This window comes from Cervus canadensis, chromosome 3, assembly GCF_019320065.1.
Source record: "Cervus canadensis isolate Bull #8, Minnesota chromosome 3, ASM1932006v1, whole genome shotgun sequence".
In the NCBI taxonomy this organism is placed as follows: Eukaryota; Metazoa; Chordata; class Mammalia; order Artiodactyla; family Cervidae; genus Cervus; species Cervus canadensis.
The window spans coordinates 77169948-77194803 of NC_057388.1; the positions used below are offsets into that span (position 1 = coordinate 77169948).

At 38.6% G+C, this 24856-nt stretch overlaps 1 protein-coding gene across 3 annotated transcripts in view; it reads right to left on the reverse strand.

Annotated features, from left to right (window-relative positions):
- The window catches only part of POU6F2 (POU class 6 homeobox 2), a 487346-nt gene that overhangs the window by 242887 nt on the left and 219603 nt on the right, over nucleotides 1-24856 (reverse strand). For all 3 annotated transcript variants that reach the window (XM_043463543.1, XM_043463544.1, XM_043463542.1), the window contains exons 3-4: nucleotides 20032-20120; nucleotides 16757-16985 (exon numbers count right to left, since the gene is read on the reverse strand). In XM_043463543.1, coding sequence (XP_043319478.1) covers nucleotides 16757-16985; nucleotides 20032-20120 — 318 coding nt within the window. The remainder of the gene's footprint in view (nucleotides 1-16756; nucleotides 16986-20031; nucleotides 20121-24856) is intronic.

Genomic DNA, 24856 nt, shown 5'->3' on the forward strand with positions numbered 1-24856 from the left:
GCACATGGAATTCAGCCAATAATATTACATCTTTGTATGATGACAGATGGTAGCTAGACAGAATACTGTGATTATTTTATAATGTATAAAAATATCAAATCACTATGTTGTTTACCTGAAACTAATATAACATTGTAAGTCAATTATATATCAATAAGAAAAATAGAAAATGTGACAAATCTGTTAGAATGCAAGAAAGCAGGAAAATATGGTTTTAAAAAACCCATAAGATAAGATGATCAAAATAAATTCTATGTCCCTATCTATGGATATAAACATGGATAAATCACAAAGGCAAAATCTGAAAGAAAAAGGCAAGATAAAAATATATCTAGAATGTGCTACCATTATGTAGAATTTTAATACTTTCAGAATAATATTATGTATTTCATGTATATGTATATATGTGTTTATACACACACACACACACACACACACACACACATATGTAATGTATATATACATATAGTACATTTATACACAAATGCACCAGAAGGGTAGTGGTTACTTCTAAGGGGGAGAAAATGCCATGGAGTGACTGTGGAGAGAGGAGAAGAGATCTTAGCACTGTTTATAATGTTTCATTTTTTAAAATAAAAAATCTTAAGAAAATTAAGAAAATGTAGCAAATGTTATCTGTTGTTAATCCTAGGTCATGTATATATGATATATATTTCTTCTTTATTTCTAAGTACAAAGTATAATAATTTTTAAAAGGAAAGAAAATTTTAGATTCTGATCAATAAAAGTTGCCCATAAAAATAGTATCATTTTTCTCTATATATTGATAAAATTCCAAGCAGTTCCTAAACTATAGCCAAGAATCTACAAAATGTATTCTTTCTAATTTTTGATATGAAAGAGGATCCCATGTGATTTTCTGCCTGGGGTCCAAAATTTAAGTATATGCTTATTATTTCTATTTTGACTGAACATTTCTTTTAACACATGTCACCTGTGTAAGAGTTTAGAGCCTTCCAGGTTAGTCAATGCAATCCAAAAGAAATATAATTTGAGCCATAAATATGAGCTACACATATCAATTTTAAATGTTCTAATATCCACATAAAAAAGTAAAAAGGAAAGGGTAAAATTAATTTTAATAGTATATTATATTTGACATAATAAACCCAATGTATCAGTTTCAACAGGTTATGAAGATAAAAATATTAATGAAATATTTGGCAACTGGGTGGATTTTGCACCTACAGCATATATTAATTTGGACTAGCGACATTGGAATGGCCCCATATTCACATGTGGCTCATGCCTACTATATAGGACTTTGTGGCTCTAAGTAATAAAAGTGGCTCTCATTCATTTGAGTTTCCCAAATGGTGGCTCAGACGATGAATCTGCCTGCAATTCAGGAGACCTGGATTTGAGACCTGGGTCAGGAAGTTCCCCTGGAGAAGAGAATGGGAACCCACTCCAGTATTCTTCCCTGGGAAATCCCATGGACCCTGATTGGCTTCAGTACATGGGGTCGCAAAGAGTCAGACATGAGTGAACAACTAACACTCATTCATTTTGCATGAAGTGTCAGGCACTACACTAGGCATGTTCTACATAGTATCACATTTACTCCTTTGGTAAAGAATCCATCTGCCAATTCAGGAAACGTGGGTTTCATCCTTGGGTTGGGAAGATCCCCTAGAGAAGAAGATGGCAACCCACTCCAGTATTCTTGCCTGGGAAATCCCATGGACAGAAGAGCCTGGCGGGCTGCGGTCCATGGGCTCGCAGAGTCAGACACGACTTAGTGACCAAACAACAACAACAATAAAGTATCAGAGGTAAGCAAATAAAAGAAAAGCTCAGAAGTCAGGTCACAGCTGACAAGTGGTAGAGGTGGAATTAAACCAAGGCAGTGACTCACGTTTCACTTTGTGAATTGCTGTGCTCACTGGTCACCCACAAACAGAGCCTTTTCCCTAATGAATCCTCCCCTGACCATTTAGCTTCTGAATTCACCCAGCACCTCAAATCTGATGCTTGTCAGGCATTTGAATTTTCAGTTGGGTAAGCATCTGTTATCTGGACCCAGAAATGGTGCTAAGCATACCTGTGTCTTTTGCTCATTTCCTGTCCAGGGGCTGGAAAGTGGGATCTGGTATTTGCTGTGACTCAGAATCATTTTCAAATGAGGTAAAAATGCAGGACAATGGCAAACTTGGAGAAGAAAGGGACCGATTGCTGTCACTCAGCTCAGCACACTGCTGCCACGTGCCGTCGTTTTGTCTACAACCATTGTTCAACTACTTGACAAACTTCTATTTCTAGCTCCTCTATAAAAGTCTCTCTAGTTGGAGAAGTCATGCACCTTTCATGGTTTCATAATAAACTGGAGGTGAGTACCAGTTCAGAATCAAAGGAAGTAAAGCTCCACTTGTGGCAGCTGCCGGGGTTGCCTTCTGAACGTGGCTTATACAACATTTCATCTGTGCTGACACCTTTCACTCTCAATTATTTGGTTGCTGTCAAAACAAATCAATCAAATTATAGCACTGTGTCTTCATGTTACCATTCTACTGTAAGTTAGCGACATTAGCTTTGAAATGTATGGAAGTATAAATTTTATCTCTATTATTTATTTAATGCAACTTTCTCCCCTGTGAGTTATTTTCCAAACACAGTAAACTCAAATTATCTTATGTCAAATGTTGAATATATGGATGTTTTGTTAAGGAAATCTAAAATAATGGCACACAGGGGAACAGAGATGCATAAGGGTGTGTTAATGAACCTGCATATTCATGCTAATCCTCATCTAGTGACAAATGGCAACTATCCTCAGTTTTGTTTTTTTTTTCTTTTCTTTTTGAGTTTGGGCTATAAACTTGGTGAGCATAGTTGATTAATATTATTTGGGAGAAGATGACACTAAACCAAAGGAAAAGATGAATGTGGAACCAAAATGTTTTTGGAGGTTAATTTTGCTTACAATAAGACATTTTCCAGGATAAATCATTGCCTCAAATTAACACTATATTATTTAAACTACAGTTGTTCCCAAGCTCAGATGTCCTCCAGGACTAAGCACAACCTGCTTCTTCTGCCGTCCAGTGTGGTGGCTACAGTAGGCATGACCCAAAGTGCTTTAACAGGAAGAAAGGAGGGGGAAAAAAGGACTCCAACACTTTCACTTTGAGATTTTAAGGTTATAGCTCCATTTTTAAATAATAGATTTAAATCAATTGAGTAACTTTTCAGCAAAAGAGCAAACACTGTTGAAGCTTTTATGTACAAGCTCTTAAAATAGCTTCTTTCTACATGGAAACTTGGCATGTCTTTAGAAGATAAAAAGCAAACTGACAGATACATTTCTTTTTTTTTTTTTACTCCTGTTCGTGGCACTCTGGCTCTATAAGGAAGGGGTAGGCAACAATCAAAAGTGCCAACATGAATGAGTAGATTATGTCCAGTGAAAGGGAATCTGAACACAGAGTATTCCAAGAACCCAAATCAAACCTGAAGCAGAACAGTCATTCACACTGGGCACTCTTCCTTCTTCCTCTTCTAGTGACTTGAATTGTGTTCCTTCCCTAATCCCTTTCCCCCCAGAAATTTCTTCCCTTCCTGGCTTTAGTCACATGTTGATGATTTCTTCATCATGACCTCTAGCACCAACCCTTCTGAGTTTTAGATCCATGTGTTTCCAACTGGCTACTTAATTACTTTAAATTCCAACTCCATTTAAATTTTCCACATGAAGCTCGAACCAGTCACATCAAACTCAACCAACCATCTCCCTCTTTCCTCTGATCCCTCCACATTTAATCTACCACCAACAGAACCCTCTTATACTATTGGTGGGAATGTAAATTGGTACAGCCACTATGGAGGACAGTACTGCAGTTCCTTAAAAAGCTAAAAATAAAACTACCATATGATCCAGCAATCTCACTCCTGGGTATGTATCTGGAGAAAATCATAATTCCAAAGGACACATGCACTCCAGTGTTCACTGCAGCACTATTTACAATAGCCAGGACACGGAAGCAATCTATTTTTTTTAAAAATTATTTATTTATTTATTTATTTATTTATTGGTCATACACTGATATGAATCAGCCATAGATTTACACGTATTCCCCATCCCAATCCCCCCTCCCACCTCCCTCTCCACCCGATTCCCCTGGGTCTTCCCAGTGCACCTTATACAGAGTGAAGTAAGCCAGAAAGATAAAGAACATTACAGCATACTAACACATATATATGGAATTTAGAAAGATGGTAACGATAACCCTATATGCAAAACAGAAAAAGGAAGCAATCTAAATATCCATCAACAGAGGAATGGATAAAGAAGATGTAGTACATGTATACAATGGAATATTACTCACCCATAAAAAGAAATGAAATTGTGTCATTTGCAGAGATGTGGATTGACCTAGAGAATGTCATAAAGAGTGAAGACAGAAAGAGAAAAACAAATATTGTATATTGATGCGTATATGTGAAACCTAGAAAAATAGAACTGTTGAACTTATTTGCAAAGCAGAAATAGAAACGCAGACATAGAGAACAGATGTATTGATACCAATGGGGAAGGGGGCAGGTGGGATGAATTGGAAGACTGGGATTGACATAGATACACTTCATATTGTTATTATTTAGTCACTAAGTCATGTCTGACTCTGCAACCCCATGGACTGTAGCCCGCCAGGCTCCTCTGTCCATAAGATTTCAAGAATACTGGAGTGGGCTGCCATTTTCTACCCCAGGGGAATCTCCCTGACCCAAGGATCAAATTCACATCTCCTACATTGGCAGGCTGATTCCTTACTGCTGAGTCACCAGGGAAGCCCATATAGGATAACTGATGAGAAAATACTGTATAGCACAGGGAACTCGACTCAATTCTCTGTGGTGACCTAAATGGGAAGGAAATTCAAAAAGAGGGGTTTTGTGTACATGTATAGCTGATTCACTTTGCTATACAGAAGAAACTAACACAACATTGTAAAGCAACTATCCTCCAATTAAAAAAAAAAAGTATTCCATCTTCAAGTCGAACCAAACCCATCTTGTTAATGTCACCTAAATCAGTCCTCTGCTTTTCATCACTGCTACCAGGACCATTTTCTTCCAGATTACTGCCATAGCCTCCTTCCTAACTACACCGGAGTGCTTGCCACAGTGCCTGGTAAATTAAGTAAATCTTTGTGAAATTGATCAATCAATCTTTGTGCACAGTCATGGCAGAAAATGAGGTTTGGCTTTTCCCTACAGGGAGCTGATAAATAATAGTTATACCCTCTCACTAGGAATCTGTCCTGCAAGTTATTACACATATAAGGGAAGACAGGACTTTTTTGGAGAGCATTAGCTCTCCATTATCTAAACAGGCAGAGGGAAACTGAAGACCACCTCCCATTTCCTTGTTTTCAATACCTCCCCATTCCTTGCCCTCACACACTTTCCTCAGATACAGAAATCATCTTTATTTTAGTGCCAGAGGAAATTGGAATAAATAATCCCAATTCCCTGTCTTCCTTCGTAATGGAGGGAGATTGTGAAGCATTTCAAGCAGTCTTGCCTATTCTAGTGGCTGCCATCTTGGAAAAGTGCTCTGATCACCAGCTTGGTATCTAATCCAGTTTTCACACCTTAGTGTAGACACATGGATAGATGCCATCAAGAGCCCAGATGGATTTACAGCCTTATTATGTGCAAACTGGAGATCACATTACTTTCCTGCCTTTTGCTTTGAAAATAAATGCTTTGGCTTTGCTTTGACATTTATGTGGCAGGTGGAAACCATTATCTTTTGACAATGCTTTATTCCATTGACAGTATCTCTTAAATACACACTATACTAGTCATACTTCTCATTCATGTGCTTCCAGTTTAATCCATGCCCCACTGCCTCAGTGAAGCCTGCTTCAAGGATAATGTACTGTAGAACGAGCTCTTCAGGTATTTTAAATAAAAAGTCTGAAGCCTCAGAGATACGGAGGTTTGAAAAACTGCCAAAGTAAGACATTGCAACAAGTTTTCATAACTTCTTTATGGCAGATTTGGTATTATTGTATAACATGTGTCATGTGGGGCTCCTCTGAATAATAACACAGCACATATGAATTTATGCTCTAGGTATTTTTAATATTGGACTTTGAGACAGCAAGCCACTTACCAGAGACTGACAAATCACTGCATAATAAAAGCTAGAGACTGCTCTTCTGTGTCTCTGGCAGGTAGTAAGTTGCTCTTTCTGGGAGGGGTATTAGGTTTCTGTTGTATGCACATCATGCTCCTGGGGATGCAACTTTCTTCTGAGTGTGGGCATCACTAGACTAGCACAAAATAACAGGGAAGCCAGTACACACATGGTCACCTAATTGTTTGGTCCTTGGGACGGATACTCCTCCCCACACCCCACCTGCATGTTTATTCTCCTTTGGCCAATAAAATCTAGTACATTTAAAGGAAATATTATAATGTTTCTCATACATAATACATTCACAAAGAGTTGTTTTGTGGTTGTATTGTTTTTAGTTTGAGAATTAATTCACTTAGAGTTGAGTGAATTTTTAAAAAAGATAGTCAGAAAGTCAAGACCACAGACCCAGAGACTTAACCTTGTCAATGCTGGTAGTGCTTTTTTGGGTATGACCTTGTACCTTCATGGATTCAGAGCATTCTGATTTTGCAATAATATTTAACACAGAAATTTTAAGAAAGAAAGCAATCATCCATAATCTCGCTGTCTAGAGTAGCACTTTGCTGTATATAGCTTTTTTTCTTCCCCTCTCTCTGTGAGGAGTGTGTGTATGTTTGGGCTTTTAAATGATTGGGATCAAATGGTGTACATGTGAAATTTTTCTATTATTTTAGTGTTATTAGCTTCTGCATCTATGAAACGGAGTCACTAATATTTTCTTTAATGGGAAAATGAGAGTCTCTTGTTCCCATGAAGCTTTATCTAGTTTTCATTCCATTAACACATATATTTTTTGTACTCACCCACATTTTTAAATGTTTTAAAATAAATTGGTATTTTATTGGTATTTAATAAGCATCCAGCATCCACTTACTTCTTTTCTTTTTTGAAAAATGTTGAGGTTTATTTAACTTAAGTACAATTCACCCCTTCTAGTGTGCAGCTGTCCCAAGTTTGACAAATGCATATAGTCCCCCAAATTCCCTGTACTCCTTTACTATCAACTTCTGCCCCCCTGTCTCCGGTCAACACTAATCTCCTTTCTGTAATTTCTGTAATCTTTTCCTGTCTTTCTGTAATCTCCTATAATTTTGCCTTTCCCTGAAGGTTGCACCAATAGCGCTGTACTTTTACATGTGCTTATTTGCAATATTAAATAGTCCCCAATTGGTCCATACATTTATCATCCATTTTCATATTTTTCATTTGAATGTTACTACTTTAATACATTGTTAATGTTCTACATTCTAACCTCTACCTAGATAGTCCATATGTCCTAATGATTCACCTAATATAGAATCTCAGTGTTGGAAGGACCCTTAAGGTCCACCTAAGTCAAATACTCATGCTGTGTATCTTTAAGGCAATGACCTCTGAACACCACAGCCCCTTGTAATGTGGTTTCCATTATGTTCTCTGCCTGCCACACCTTAGAAGCATCTTCATTCCATTGGCGGCAGGTTGACCAGGTGACCTCTCTGGCTCAGAGGATGAGTAGAAGTGATGTGCATGGCTTCTGAGTCAAAGCTGTATGAGCCATTGTGGTTCTGCCAGTCTGTCCTCCCACTCTGAGAAGAAAGCCCTGTCCTAGAGAGAGGCTGTCCCTTCAGCCTGTATCCCAGAACACAGATGTGCAGCAGAACTACTGCCCGCCTGCAGCCCACAGGTGTGATGAAATAGACAGAAAAAAATAGACTTTCCTTGTCCTTGACTCAGATTTTGTGTCTGTTTGTTCCTCCAACACAATTTTGGGAGAGTTAAAAGATAACGTCTTGTCCATCAGTTTGTTTCATGTTTCTTCCCTGAGAATCTGTATCATTAACTTTTTCTAAGTACCGAGGATTTACTCTGGGACACGCTTCTTCCAGATATTGTAAAGCTTGGTCCCCCATGTCCTTTAGGGCTCTGTCTAGTGGGGAGACCGACACTAGTGATCTTGTATAAGTACATCACATCCTTGTTCCTGCGACCCTTCATCCTTCCATCCCTTTACTCCCACACAAGCATAGACATGCCTTTAGGGACTCTCTTTGGTTTGTTTACTGGTATATCGCAGGTCAAGATCACAGCCTAGAACACAATGAAAAGTTCAATATGTATTTGTTGAGTAAATGAATAAACTTGGTAAAAAAGAAAAACAAAAATAAATAAGCCCATTTCTTGTTAAGCTGGTATGATTCTTTTTGAGGATGAGATGGTTGGATGGCATCACCGACACAATGGACATGAGTTTGAGCAAGCTGCAGGAGTTGGTAATAGACAGGGAAGCTTGGCGTGCTGTAGTCCATGGGGTTGCAAAGAGTTGGACACAACTGAGCGACTGAACTGAACTGATGTGTCTCCCCTTTGACTTATCCTCTAGTTCTAAATCTCTGTCTAAGTTTCTTTTTCTAGTAAACAGCTTTTATCATTCATGCTTCTTACATTATAAGATACTTCAAACCCTTAGAATCACACAGACACAGCTAAGTACCCACAAACCTACATGCATGCAAATATCATAGCGTAATTGCATTGTTTTAGGTATGTTTGTCTCTAACACATAGACCTCAGAGACAAATGTTCTTAAAGACAATGCTATAATGTACTCATTGTGCACAGGAAAGGCACATAAGACCCTCCAATGTCAACCCTTCCTTCCCCTCCAGTCTGATTTCTTGTCATCTCAGACTCCTAATCTTCATTTCAAAACAACCAGAACCAACCACAGAACTCTGTAGAATCGATGTTCCTCATTCTGCTTCTCTACATTGAATGTTCTCTTTACTATTCTTCACTCAGTTAACTCCTACTATTTTTTTTTTAATTTAAGTATAGTTGATTTACAGTATTATGCTGGTTTCAGGTACGCAGCATAGTGTTTCAATATTTTTGCAGATTATACTCCATTATAGGCTAAGACAGTGGCTATAGTCCCCTGTGCTATACAGTATATCTTTGTTGCTTATCTGTTTTACATATAGCAGTTTGTGTCTGTTAATCCCATACCCTTGCTTCCTCTCCCCTTTGATAACCACAAGTTTGCTTTTAATGTCTGTGAATTTGTTTCTGCATGTGAATTTGTTTCTATCTTGCATATAAGTGATATCATATGATATTTATCTTTCTCTGTCTTATTTCACTAAGTACAATATCGTCTAGAACTATCCACAGTGCTGCAAGTGGTATTATTTCATTTTTTATGGCTCAGTAATATTCTATTGTGTGTGTGTGTGTGTGTGTGTGTGTGTGTGTGTGTGTATCACAACTTCTTCATTCAATCATCTGTTGACTGGGTTGCTTCCGTGTCTTGGTCATTGCAAATAATGATGCTATGAACACTGGAGTGCACGTATTTTCACTCATCTATCCATCTATCATTCATTATTGTTTACCTATAGTGAGCCAGCACTGTTCCAGTTCTTGGACCACAACTAACCAAACAAAGATGCCTATCACAGGGCTTACATTCCATGACAGAGCCAAGCACAGACAATACATATTGTAAACACTTTATATGCATATAACGTCCTCTAGAGCCTGAGGGCCAAGCATCACAATGCTGCCTCCACTGCTCCACGTGCTAGAGTAGGCATGACCCAAAGTGCTTAAAAAGGAAGGAAAAACAAGAGTCAACCATTTTTTAGGTTTTTAAGGTTATGTAGAAGGTAATATATGTTATGGACAAAGGACCTAAAGGAAAACAGATGAGGGGGAAAGGAGTATTGGGGTGGGGACAAGGCGGGAGGTAGGCTTGATCCTTTCTGAGGATTCAGTTTCTGGAGAACAGCCTGTGCAAAGGCCCCTGGGTAGGAGTATGTTTAAAGAACACCAAGGAGATCAGAGACCCACACAGAGACTGACTGAATTGGAAGAGAAGCATGCGGGGTTGAGAAAGCAAAATAAATTAGACTGAAGATGTATGTCTCAGAAAAAACTCTGGCACATGGAACTGACTGGAAGCAAATAGGTCAGAAGCATTCTCAGTTTCAGAGGGAACTTGATTCCTAAAGAAGCTACAAATCTTTAATAGTTGGAAACTTCAAACAACCTTCAACCCTCAAAGAAAGGTATATTCCTCAACTTTCTCTCCAAATGTAGCCAAGGACCAAAGTGAACAGTGACTAAGTGCTTTTTGAGAAATTCCCACTGGAGGAACCTCTTCTCCACCCCCTCAAGGGAGGAGACTGTCTTGATGCTGCCTCCTGGGATGCGGGAATGGCTATGGATAAACAAAATGTGGAACATTCTCCCAATGGAACATGCCTGGAAAACGAAAAGAAACTATCAACATATACAACAGCATGCGTAAATCTCAAAAACTGAGACTTGCTGAGATTATGCTGAGCAAGAAAAGCCAGACACCAAAGAATACACTCTGTGAATCCATTTACATGCAGTTCTAGAACACACAAAACTAATGGATAATGACAGAAAGAAGATAGGGAGTTCTCTTCCTCCTTCGGGAGGAAGAAGACTGCAAAGAGACATAAGGGAATATTTGGGGATAATGAACTGTTTTCTGTATTGATTGTGGTGGGTGGGGTTTATATAAACAATTATATATAAACAATTATCCACTCATTGGATTGTGCACTTAAGATCCATGCATTTTGTTGCATGTAAATTATACCTCAATGAAATCAATAATAACAGCACAAACAAAAAAGGCAATGTAAGCCACTTGCACATAAAATTCGTAACCCCCCAAATTCTTCCCATATATTTTAGCCTCTATAGACTTTAATTTGTAGAGTTGGAGAAAATCAGGCCAGATTTCCTGCCACTGCTAAGGGCAGGAAAACCATCCTTGGCCTTGATTTTCCAACTTGCCTTGAACCTAATTGCTTTTCCATGTTCAGGGTGAGCAGCACTCTCTAATGTATTCTTAGTCATTAATTTAAATGTTATGCTTGACTTAACTGGAATGTTCACACTTTGATATAAATCTTCTACATAGCACATTTATATTCTCCATTTACACTGCCCACAGTTATGAGTGGGTTATCTTGGCCTGTGTGATGGGAACAAGTCACTAACCTGAATCTTCTGTCCTAGAAGTTAACACACAACTGCTGCCCCATTAAACCCTCTGCTGTTTTCATCCCTTGTGTGGAGGTTGTTTTTAATCTATATTTTCTGCCTACATCTAAAAAAGCCAAAAATTTAACACCTTTGCATGGGTTCCCTAATAGGGACTTTGTCACACAGTAATAATCAACATGTCAATAATAATTATTTGGCATGTTTTGTTAAATAATAATCTCATTCCCACATGAGGGCAACTGCAAATTATATTTTTAGTATAGCTATCTGTGTTTCCAAATAATAAGAAAGATGGAAGACTCTGACTTAAAGGAGTTTATAAAGTATGTCATGGAGCAACCTTAGGCATTTTCCTTCCTTGAGGTTTATGATCACGATTAATCTTATTTCACAGGTTATGTTTGCTGACAGGCACTTGAAACCAAAGTCCTATGAACACACAACAGACAATGTTCTCAGGAATGGAGGAATCCAGAATAACAATGATGGGAGGTACCTGGAGGGGAAAAGGCATATAAAGGTAAGAGAGAAGAGAATGCAAAACTACACCTACTTCATGTAAGGACACATGGTGTCAAGGAGTAGGTTATTTCCTGATCTTATCTGAGTATGGAGAATTTCTGGGCTTGCATCCCAGCCAGGACATTCAAAGACTTTCCTTAAAACATTCAGAACCTGGATCCCAGCTTTGGCATCTCCCAATTCAGACCATAGGCGGTCCCAGTGGTTTCTTAAATAAGTTGCCCATGTTTGATACCATGCCATCCTGGCTTCCCCCCACCCCCACATTACAGCTGATTGGACAGGAGAGGACACTTCCACATGGGTAGTCAAGCTCCAGGGTGACTGGGTAGGCAGCCTAGAATGCAAAGGGTCAGACTGACAGGAATGTGAGTTTCAGGGAGCTTGAATTTTAGATAGAAGTGGAGACAGGGATAAAGACAGAGGTGATGGAAGGAGAGATATCAATGGAGACTTCCTGAGAGGTACATGAGCTGGGAAGATGCACGGACTCCAAGAAGACAGAATGGAATATGAATGAACCAAAATTATGGGTTAGCTAAAAGTCAACCAGCATGGTAGGGAAGTGTCACAAGGGGGAATAGGGGAAGAGAGCAGACAGGTCTCATTCCATCATTGATGAGACAGGAGTGTATCTCTTTCTCACTTGGAAGGATCTGAAGAGAAAGAGAAAATGATCCCTAAGCCAAGCAGATGGGTTTTCTGCAGGGCAATATGGTCTCTTTTTCAGGATGCAGAGCTTTTGCTGGATAAAATCTCAGAGCAAAGGCTTCCATATGTTTTAATTATGAAAGAGAATGCCTCTTGGTCTTGGGGATATGACTGTCTTATGAAAACAAAAATGTTCTCAAGTAAGTTATTCCTTTTGGTCATTATCCTCATTTAGAGGCCTGTCGTGGTGAGAGAGAGCAGGAGAATTAATGAAGGTGCTTATCATAGTTACATAGCTCCTGGTGATCTTAAAATACTCAGAGTCCTGAAGAAGTTGCTGGAGAGAGCAGAGGAGGAGCCAAATTAGTTTTGAAAATTCTCCTTGAACCAGGCTTTCTTAAACTTTGTGTGTGTGTGTGTGTGTTAGTTGCTCAGTTGTGTCTGACTTTGCAACCCCATGGACTGTAGCTCACCAGGCTCTCTGTCCATGGGATTCTCCAGGCAAGAATACTGAGGTGGCTTGCCATTCCTTTCTCCAGGGGATCCTCCCAACCCAGGGATCATACCCAGGTCTCCTGCATTGCAAGCAGATTCTTCACCATCTGAGACACCAGGAAAGCCCTTAGTGTACATAGGGAATCCCCTTTTAAGAATGTAGATTCTGTTCAAGTTGTCTGGGATACAGCCTTGATAAGACGCTGAAGCCACTGGTCTGGAGACCATGCATAGAGAAAGACAAAGAGACTGTGATAGGACCCCTGCTGCCTGAGCAGAGAGAAGCTGCTCTCATGTAACGTATCATTAGTACTCATTAAAATACATGCAGGAATCAGGCCTCTGAGGCTCTGAGAGCTATTTCACATCACTTGATAGGGAACTTAAATGAACCAGCTCTTGATCCCTTTAGTAAAGAGGAAGATACTTGAAAATTTATCCCTGGGATTCCAAACCATTAAGAAATGGATGTCAGTTTTTTTTTTTGTTTTTTTTTTTCTTAGCAAACTTGTAGCTTTTGAACTAGAAGAACAGACAGGCTGAAGGACTAGGCAGGAGAGCTCAAGAATAATCAGAGATAATTCCAGCTGGCCGACTCATTTCATGAATAAGATCTTAATGCTTCACAAGGAGGAAAAGAGGAACCATCCAGAACTAAGTGCCTCCCATGGAAACAGGCCCTACTTCAGACCAGGGGTTGAACACTTGAGCCCCTCCCCCTCAGAGTGACGAATCAAATCTGTCCTGTAAAATTATGGGAGAAGGTGGGCTAGCTATTATAGCTGGGCAGACTTACTGGTTGTTTTAAAAGACTCTTGAAAAGCCTTGGACCGAGGTTCCATTTTCATTGACTAGAAGCAGGCCATAGGGAGGAGGCAGAGCATTCTATTCTGTTAGCTATAAAAACACATGTAAGGACTCCTTCTCAAATACTGTCTCCCACTTACAAGACCATTACCCTTGAAAGAGGATGAAACTTGAGGACTTCTAGGACTGGTTTAGTCTCAGAGTCAACCAGGACCACTGCAGATGACTTTCTGGTTGCCAGCCATTCACCCGCCATCCTGAGTCCTATAACCTTCCGTGACATAAACTGGGGAGCTATACAAGTCATAGATACACTCAAGGGATTGACTGTAAGGGCCACAGTAGGTTTCCTTAAGGTGGTGAGATCATCCTCAGGTTGGCTGCTGGACAACAAAGTGACCGACTGGCATTGTCCTTCAGGTGGTGGACACTGATTTTGGATACCTTGCAGAGATGAGACTTTCCCTGATTCCTGTCCTTATTATCCTTGGATGTTTTGTAGGGTGACCATCTCTTTCTGGTTTGTCTGGGAGAGCAAGAAGATCAAACCAGTCAATCCTAAAGGAAATCAGTCCTGAATATTCATTGGAACGGCTAATGCTGAAGCTAAAGCTCCAATACTTCGGCATCTGATGTGAAGAATTGACTCAGTGGAAAAGACCCTGATGCTGGGAAAGATTGAAGGCAGGAGAAGAAGTGGACGACAGAGGATGAGATGGTTGGATGGCATCACCGACTCAATGGGCATGAGTTTGAGCAAACTCCAGGAATTGGTGATGGACAGGGAAGGCTGGTGTGCTACAGTCTATGGGGTCACAAAGAATCTACATGATTGAGCAACTGAACTGACTTTCTGGTTTCAACAGTGAAAGTCCTATGTCCAAGAAAAATCCCCAGTGCCCTGCAAACAGGGATGGCTGGTCTTTTCTCAGGCTAGTGAATTCTGGGTGGTGAAGAACTTACGTAGGAAGATATGACAGGAACAAAAAGCCCAAGGAAACTGGGAGAGAACTTTCCCAGACCCTAACAGTGACTTAGAAGTTGGGATTCATTCATAACGATATACAAGAGAAAGGTGTTTGGAGGAAGAGTTTGAGTGTTAAGAATACCTAGGAAACTTCCTATAGCTGACTGACATACAACCGGGAGGTGTTTATTAATGACCTCCTGGCTCCCCTCCAGCATTACTGAAATTTCAAACATGGAGACAAAGGGACAAATGTCCCCTTAGAGAAGAACTTGACCATCAGTTTTAATACTTTTCTGAAGAGGAGCCAATTTGGAAATTGTGTGAGAAGCACCACTGTTATGGAAACTGCTTAAACAGGATACAAATCTGAGGATTCATTTTCTGAAACCAAAGGTGCCAAATTCCAAAGAACCAAATTCCAAAATAAAGCTAACACTAAATTCAATGATTAAAAAGAGAGAGGGGGGACATCTCGATGGGAGTCCACACTGGACCAATCACTCATACTGAACCCTTAAAAATAATCAGGCACTAAAATTCTAAGAACACCAAATCATAATAAAAATACAAAAAGACTGGCCTTTTTAGACTCTGTCTTTGGCATCCACTTTAACCAAACAAGATTAATTCATGACCTAGGAACTCCGTGAGCTTATGTTTATTTATAATATTCAATATTCCCATAAGCGCAAATGTTCCAAATGGAAGATTGCATTTTGATAATGCCCGTTTCTTCATTAAGTTTTCATCATCCACCTACATTAAAAAGCCTCTCCCTACACTTTGTTGCTTTAGCTTTCACCTTGTTTATTCCTGCCTTATTTGCTTAATCTTGAGATCCTGGCTTCCCAGGCACTCTCAAATTTGAAACAAGCAAAGTTTGTGCATTAGCGTGTCCTGAGCATGCATGATTTATGAACGGCAGGTTTCTTGGCACAATTTAATGGTATAAGAGAGACTTTGTTTTAAACATTAAAGTGAAAGTCAAAAAGTGGCCACAATGGGTGGGACACTAAAACATAGAGTGTGTAAAGAAGTTTGGGTCAAGAGTTAACCAGGTCTTACTTGGTCTGTTCCTTAATCTATGGACTGACACTCTGACTAATTTAATAGGTTTTAAGGGGCCCTGACTTTTGAGCTACAAAAAGTATTTTAAATTGTTATTCTGATAACTTGCTCAACCAAACTCTCACTCCACAAAAAATTCAGTTGCTAACATGTATACCAATGGAGAAAACAGAAGCTGTGACTTTTGACCAACTAAAAAAGTACTTTACATCGTTATTCTGATAACTTGCCCAACCAAAGTCTCACTCTGAAAAAAAAAATTGCCAACATTTATATCAATGGAGAAAGCAACCTTCTTTGACCAGTCCAAAATAAATTTGTTTTCTCCTTTTTAGGAATCCTCATCATATTCAAGCTATTTTTCATAATAACAGTTGTTCCTCTGACAGTCTTTTGTAAATCAGTCTATCAGACAGTGTTACCAAATCTTCTAATGAAAAATAAAAACTTTCATGCTATCAAGAGAACTACTCTTCCTGAGTAAAGTTAGAGTTCAATTCTTATTATATGCTCATGATTATACAAGATAAGAGTTCTCTATATGTCTGTTTCTCCCATTATAAAATATGACCTCAAATAACATAATTTTTATTTAATAATTATAACTAAATTAAGAAAAATAAGTTAATTATTCCAAATGATACCTTTTATTTCAGATGTTCTAAATGCTTCACAAACAAGTAATGTCTAAACTTTCTTTGCAGGTGGCTAAATTGAAGAACTCATGAGATTATATTTCTAGTCCTCAAATAATGACACAATCGTTTGACATCTAAGTTTTTGATGTGTCATTAAATGATTGCTCATAAATGCTTCCAGAAGCCCTGAAAAGACTCAAATCAATATTAAAACATAAAGACTGATATAGCCCATGACTTGAGCAAACTCAGGATTCACAGACACCCTGAAACTTTGCTTCCTACATAAACCTTCCATTGCCTTTATGGTGAAAGCAACTTTAAACCACATTCAACATTCAGAGCACTTGTCCACTATAGAGAACAGCGGTCAGTGGATAACACCCTATAGGACACAGAGACACAGTGGGTTACCTTGTAGATTTTGCAATGGCAGAGTCATAATGCCTCCGGCTGCAGCTGCTGCTACCAGCCCTTGGATGTTGGTGAGATTCGCAGTAGGCAGTGTGAGGACCAGTCCTTGCTGCCCCCCTAGCTGTCCGGCCATGTTGAAGGGGATGAGGATAGGCTGGTTGAGGGCCGGCGTGCCTCCGGGCATCACACCAGCAACTGCCGAGGCTAACTGCTGTGCTGTCAGAAGTGGCTGCAAGGGAACAGACAATCCCAGCTCACTTTCCAATGGAACCAAGATATGGGCTTTTAGAGCACTTTTCTTCCACTTAAGCTCAGTCAGAAAGTTCCTGAGCAAGTAGCAAAGAAACAAGTCCTATTTCAGAGAAAATGAGTGACTTGTAGAAAAAAAATCGAAATTGTATTTCATTAATTTTTTGGAAACTTTTATTTGGTTTGGAAAGCACAAATATCTTTCAAAGTAATACTCTACATTTCTATATTATTCTTTAAATGGATTTTCACTTACATATTTTCTTCCAATGAACCCTACTCTTACATAGCTGAAACTCTGTTAACTTATTCTGTTGTTTCAAAAAGAACTCATTAGAATCAGTGGAATTTGTTGATTCAAAAAGAGCAATGAAATACTATTTTCATTTATTACATTAGCAAAAAATGCAAAAGATTTACCCAAAGCTGGTAAGTCTATAGTGACACCACTGTATGGATTTAGGACATGTGAATTGGCATAAGCCTTTTGGAAAGCAGTTTGAAAATCCATATCAAGAGCTACAAAAATATTCATCCTCTTTTGACTCAGAAAATATTCCTCAGATATATTTCTGAAGATATAATTTTTTAAAAAGATAAATGAAAATATGCACTACATTAAAAAATACATAAATGTTGAAAAAGTTTGTTACAGTACTAAACATGGTAAGATATTACATAGTCTTTAAAATGGGTCATTCTGACATCACTAGAAAAATAGAAAATACTTATGAGAGCATATAAAATTAACTGGATAATAATTAAGTAAATGATTGAGAAATCACTATTAAAATGGTAAAATTACCCATTACACATGTATAATGACAAGATCCAAAAAGGAATATAGGAAAACAAAGACATTTGATGAGGATAAATTTTAAAAGCTTTAAAAAATTTTTTTTGTTATTACACTAATATTATTTGTTCAGTTAAAACAACACTAAAAACAGATATTTATATCCAGTACTCATCCAACAGCCATTGTTTGATATGGCAAGGCAGCCACAGTCCACAGGTGTGGACTTCTCAGCACCAGATGTGTCTGAACTCAGGTGTGAGCACAGGTGCGGCTCTTCAGGATGACTGAAGAGCAGGAGGGACTCCTTGAGCAACCAGACCAGATAACCAGAAGGGTGATATACGGGGCTTTCATTGCACTCCTGAAGGAGCAATGGACCTAATTCCATGCTCATTTTTCTTCTAGAGGAACCAATAAAAAACTCTCATTGGAGAGTTTCAACTTTTTTGTTTTTAATGCAGTATGATTCTATAAAGGAAAAGGTAAGCATAGTACAAAGCCCAATGCATAATAGCCAGACATGATTCTAACATGCATTAACTCTGATGTCCTACCAATGACATATGAGAGTTAGTAACACGCTCAAAGTTACATACTCAGAGAAGTAGGGTGGGGGCTTTCAGATCCAGCCAGGCTATTTCAGAGCCCATACCTCACCCCCCTCTCCATACACAGAACAGATTTGGAGAAGTGGGGTGGCTTTATCTCAAACATGGTGTTGAGAGCTAGGTCGACTTTCTGGTTATTCCCTAAAGTCACCCCTCAAGACCCCTTCCAGAGAGCCCTCTGAAGAAGCACTGGAACCCCATGCACCCTGGTTTTAGAACCACGCCTCTGAACTCCATGGGACCAGCACCTAATATATCTGCTAGACTTTGCTAAATTCTCACAGAGTAACTGTGCCTCTCTTTAAAAGTTACACTAAAAGACAAAATAAACATTTTTTAGGAATAAGTACAAAATGATAAGCTGATCTTCAGACTGCTGGTGTCATATCGCTGCCAATAGTAATACCAGGATGAGAGGGTAGGCAAATAGGCAGTATCAGACTGTGTACGGGCCACAGATTTGGTTGATGTGGGCTGTAGCATTTTTAAAAATTGAATTCATGGGATTACAGTAGGGCATGTACTCTTAGTTTGTCCCAGTGTCTCTTGCTTCTCACGGGTCTGTTGTGCTGTTTCTAACCTGAAGGCATTAGAGTTGTTACACTTGGTGTGCTCACACACACACACACACAATGTCACAAGGATGAAACTAGAAAGGGCATGACCAAAAGAAGTTAGTTTCTGAGATGCCCAGTAATATTCCCTCTAGGCTCCAACAGAGTTCAGGCATCTCCCCAGGCTTTCTGTCTGGCACACAGAGGCATCCATGCTCTGAGATGGATGTTGGAATCTGACGCCACCGGGAGATGTGATGGCAGCTGGAATAAGAAAGTCAAGACCAACTCAAGCTCTAAACGTGGGTTTTCAAGCTTTGCTTGGACTGATGATCCCCAAAGTGCTGAAAGTGACTCATTTTCAGGAAAAACTATCACAGCCAAAGAGGCAGAAAGGCTCAAGGATCAGCTTCTTTTTCCACAAAAAAAAAAAAAAGTGGGTGAACTCTGACAGCTTCACACTACCAAAGGACAGAGATTCTAAAAAAAAATGCCCAGCCTTTTATAATTGCGTTCTACATCTTCATATAACCACACCAGGCGGCAAAAAACAAATATTGGACTTTAAAAAATAATGAATGTATTTCTTTATTAATGCAGGAGCTATATGTGATGTACAATATTGTCAAACCCAATAAGCTGAACTTGCATTAAAATTGCATTAACTTTTTTATATTAAATCATGTCTTGTATTTCAAAAAACGGCTATAGTAAGGTTGAAATAACTTAATTTTCTTCACACTCCAGTCATTAAAGTTTTAGTTTCCAGAAAACTGCATGGTAACCAACAGCACAATTGTAGTGGGTTTTAAGGAAAAAAAAAAATCCAAATGATTAAAATCAACATCCCCTTGAAAAAGAGAAGAGTTCTGCTAACACATTCTTTTTTCTTGATGGAATTTCATAAATAATATAGTCATACAGCTTCCCATACAAAAATTTATCACCATCTTTGCTCTGTTGGAGTTAATTGGTTTTAACTCATTCTTATTTTATTTGTTTGGTTACTTTTACGGTTAAACCATCAGAAATGCAGCCTAAATGCAGCAGCAGAAAGATACTGACCTGTGGTCCAACTGGGAAAGGGGGGTGGGTCTGACTGGCCTGGTGTTCAGGAGTGCCTGGGTCTGACAGTGCTGGGTTTCCTCTGGCCCCTGGAATTCAAAAGAGAAGTGCACCCTTAATATAAATTCCAGCCTGGGAACTTCACATGACCCCATTTTCCTGTGATGTCACATAACATTAAGGCACAGACGATATGCCAGAGTGCTTTATCAATAGCTCCAGAGCTCAAATCACTTGTCAACTGCATACATTATGCTAACGGACATTCGGGATGGACAAAGTCATTCCAGGAGGGAGAAGGCCGTGACAGCAGAGAAAATGACACCATCATCCATTGTGCTAATAGGCTTGCATTATACATCAGCTGCAGGGGGTGTGCCAACGCGGCCCCTGTGTGTGAAACCGCATCCTTTATGCATAGAGGGGCAACACCTAATCTAATTTCCCAAAGCCAGGGAAAGCGTGATCTCAGACATGACCAAGCACATCTATATTATCCCTTAACATGGCTTCATACCCTTAAGCTATTTCCTCCATACACACTTCAGACATTGAATCTCATGGATGCATTTTCCAGGAAGCAAGAGCTTTTCCTTTTTTTTTTAACTGAATTATAGTTGATTCACAATGTTGTATTAATTTCAGGTGTTGTATTAATTTCAGGTGATTCAGTTATATATATATATATGTGTGTATATATATATATATATGTACATGTATATATATGTATATGTATGTCCTTTTTCCTTATAGGTTATTACAAGATACTGAGTACAGTTCTCTATGCTATACAGTAGGTCCTTGTGGTGGCACTTAGGTCCTAAAAAGTACATGTATCTCCTTAAGCAAATTTCCTCAGTGCTAACTGACCTTCACCCTACCCCCAAGGAGCCCCACTGTGGTGAGCCTAGAACATAACATATTTCTTTTGCTAGAATTCTGTTGGATGCTAAAGCATGGGAAACAAAATTCAATCAAAATAGCAGATCTTTCAAATCTTCTTAAACATTATCGTTTCTCTGGGTATGCTTATATGCTTTGTTTCAGGACCAACCATAGAATGTGATATAGTGGCCATAACAACAAATATGCGAATAAATGAACAAGCAAACAAACAAAGCTAGCAGCCATTTTTTAGGATTCTTAGTTGGAAGCTTTTGTTTTCTTGGTGGTTGAAATCCAATTCCAAGCCATCCTTAACAAGATCCTCTTTTCTGATGTTTGTCCTATGAATAGCAAGTGGAAGACAATTCAAGCCCTGTTTACTGGCAGGCCATGGATGACCAAGAAGAAAAGATATGATTCTGTCACACTTATAAATTTTAAAGAAGGTATTATTGGCTCATTTAAAACGAATTCTTCTATATATTCTCCAAAGGGACAGACTTATAAATAATGGAAATGGGAAAAAAATACTTCAGCGCATTAAGCTACAAATAAAATTGACTGCTACATATTATTCAATTGACTTCTATCTCCACAGCCATGTGTCAATCATAACAGCATTTTATAATAGGATTAAGCAATAAATGTGCAAAGCCATTATGCAGAAATCTGAAAATCTGATTAATTTGTAATTTTTTTGTGTGTGCAGAAAGTCAGGAATGGACATTGCTTGGGGAATACTTACAAGCATTCTATTGAAATTTCTAAATTGATTTGGAACAAACTAATAAAAACACAGTCTTGCTGACATTTTATAAAGTGAATTCTGTCAAAATATGTTTGGCATTTTAATGATTGCTGTCATTTAATAACAAGGATAAGATGACCCATCATAAGATGCCTACAATTTTCCCATAATGTGCAGGAGACCTTTCTTCTAAATTTTTTATATGTGATTTATTTATTATGCTTGAGTAGCAGGGCACTTTAAACTGGGAGGTGCATTATGCAGTGTAAATCTCACAACTTCAGTTCTAATACACTCAAGTCCTATTTTGCCTTCAAATTTTCAGTAGAAAATTTTATAGAGCTTTTATAGAGCTAACCAGATTCCTAGTGATGATCAATTAGGTAAATTCTCAAGTGGTTAAAAATCTCCTTTGGTTTAGTTTATGAAGATGCTTTTAGAAATTGATTTGTTCTTTACATTTTCTGGACATGGATTTTTATGTCTGACTGTAAGAAGGAAGTTTTACAATGCACAGAAAAAGAGAAAAATCTTTTTACACAATTTAAACATACATATCTTGAGTAGGGAGGGAACAAACCTCAGCCATTGATTCACTTTCCTGTTGGAATGCTCGAACTATCTCATTTTCAGAAAGGAGCAGTGATTGCCTGCAGGACTTTTGGATGAAAATAGGAATGACCGTTGATGTTGATCATGTTGATGTTGATCATAGCATGATCATGATGTAACTATGTTTCTTTCTTTATATCTTCAGCTCAAGTTATCTGCAAACACATGCCTCTTTTTCATCTTGCAGTAATGACCTCAACATATCTTTATGTTTTCACATTAAACTCTCTTAAACTATCCTCCCCCCAAAATATATATCTTAATTTAAAACTTTTTCTATGCTGTGCCAGGCTCTTCTGTCTCATACTTCTTTCATCAGTACTGGGACCACTTTTTGATTCTGTTTCTAATGCCACATTATGTAATGTTTGAGATCTGTCCCATTCAGGCACAGTGTCACAAGATGGTGTCTTTGTTACCTGTAACTTGACACATTACATTTGCTTACATTTTATTCTCTGTTGCTGGAGGCTCTCACCAGCACACAGCAGCTTGTTTTGAGGCTGGTTATTCTCAAAAACAATGTTCAGTGTGGTCCAGGGCAATTCCACATAATTTCATGTGTAAAATGAAGTCTTTCACAGGCTCTAGAGAAGATTATGTATGCTCTTCTGCCTGGATCAAAAAGCAATGTTTCTTCTTAATGTGCATCTTCATTTCCCCCAAAGGTATGTATCACGCTTAACCTTGTAGGACCATAAACTAATCTGTCTGGGCCGTAAGGCAGCTCCCAAATCAGGGGCCTTCTCAGAAGTCAGAGAGGGGATACAGCAGTCAGAATGAATAAATGACATTGGCTAAGGGTTTCAGAGAGATTTGAAGCAGGGTTCAGCTGTAAGTTAGCAGAGAATTTGAGGTTAGACATGGGCACAGATATGAAAACGTGAACTTAAATGGGTCGGGCAGTTCTCCTGATCACAGTCCCAGGAAACATGCTACCTCTCTGGAGATCAAAGAAGCACAGAAAGCTCTCTGTGGCCTGTTCTGAATTTAATAGTCTGGACTTTTCGCTGGTTTAACACTTTATGTCCAGCTCTTAATATAGGTATCATTCATATTGAATGAATATTCACTCAATGGAAACAGAGGTTTGGCTTTTAATTGGGGGCTAGTATAATTCCTTTAAGATAGGTATGGGCATCCACTTTACTAGTTACTCTTGTGTAGCATCAATTTTGGAAATATCTCTAAATTATTAGCTTCTTGGCAAATTCAACCATAATTCCAATTTTTTTTGTTTATTTTTTGCTTGTTTAATTTTATTGGAGTATAGTTGATTTATAATGCTCTGTTATTTTCTGCTGTATGGCAAGGTGGGTCAGTTATATATATACATATATCAACTCTTTCTTTAGCTTCTTTCCCTATATAGGTCATTTTAGGGTATTGAGTAGAGTTCCCTGTGCTATACAGTAGTTCCTTATCAGTTATATATTCTAGTTTAGATATTAAAAGCAGTTTGGTGGACAGGTTAAAAGCAAGGACTCTTAAATTTGAAACTCTACTTGGGTTGAGATTTAGCCTGGCCAGTTAACTAGCTGTGTGAACTTGGGCCGGTTTTCGAGTTTCTTCACGTGTATACACCAGCTTCCTCTTGCAAAAACCTGGGGAAATAATTCTATGTCTTTCATTGAGTTGCTACGGTGAGAATTAAATGAGCACATATATTTGTAAATCTCTTAGAAAAGTGCATGTTTGTCACAAAATTGCTATTTCTCTTGACTAGTTATAAGATTTAATTTATATTTAATACAATATTTAGTGTTATTTAGTTTGCCCATCATATCTTCTAGCCCCAAGTCAACCCAATACATACTCCCATGCCTATGTGTGCTGTCCCCATTAACTCACACCCCACCCTACCTGTGTGCTCTGTACCACTTGATAAATGTTTGGATCTGAACTAAGTGGTCAGGCCTGTAAGAGCCTATGAAGTGAGATGTTCATGGATAATGCTTCCTTTGGTCCTCGGTAACATGACCAGGTAATATGGCACAAAGATACTGGCCATTTGCTCCCAAATTCTCACCAAGACCGTAGCTTAGATCAGAAGTTCTTACCCAGGCCTGTGAATCAGAATTGTCTGTGGAGAGTTCTGAATACATCCTTCATAAGGCTACTGACAGGCTGTCTAAGAGGCAGCTCATGCGTACATTTTTATAAAACCCCACTGATGACAGAAGACCACGGGAACACACAACGGCTCAGATGCTGTCCAGGCAAGTATGAATCTCTCTGTGCTGAGGATGCTATGTAGAGTGAGTTTTACAGCAGCAGATGGGTCACCAGCCAGCATTACCCCCTTGGCCCTTCAAGTTCCTTCAGATGAAGCATTCTTCCATTGTAACCCTGGTGGCTTTCTAGCTTAGCGAAGGGACAATCCATGTCAGATGCAACTATTTTATAATGTTCACAGGTACCTCAAGGATTCTAAAAACTGATTTTAGAAGGGATCATAACAAAAAATTTAAAATAGCTATATTCTATTTCTTATTTCTTTTGTAGCTTTATCAGATGCAATTAATGAATGTTGTTGACTGAAAAGCAAATGAATTAGTCTCCTATAACATTTACAGTTTG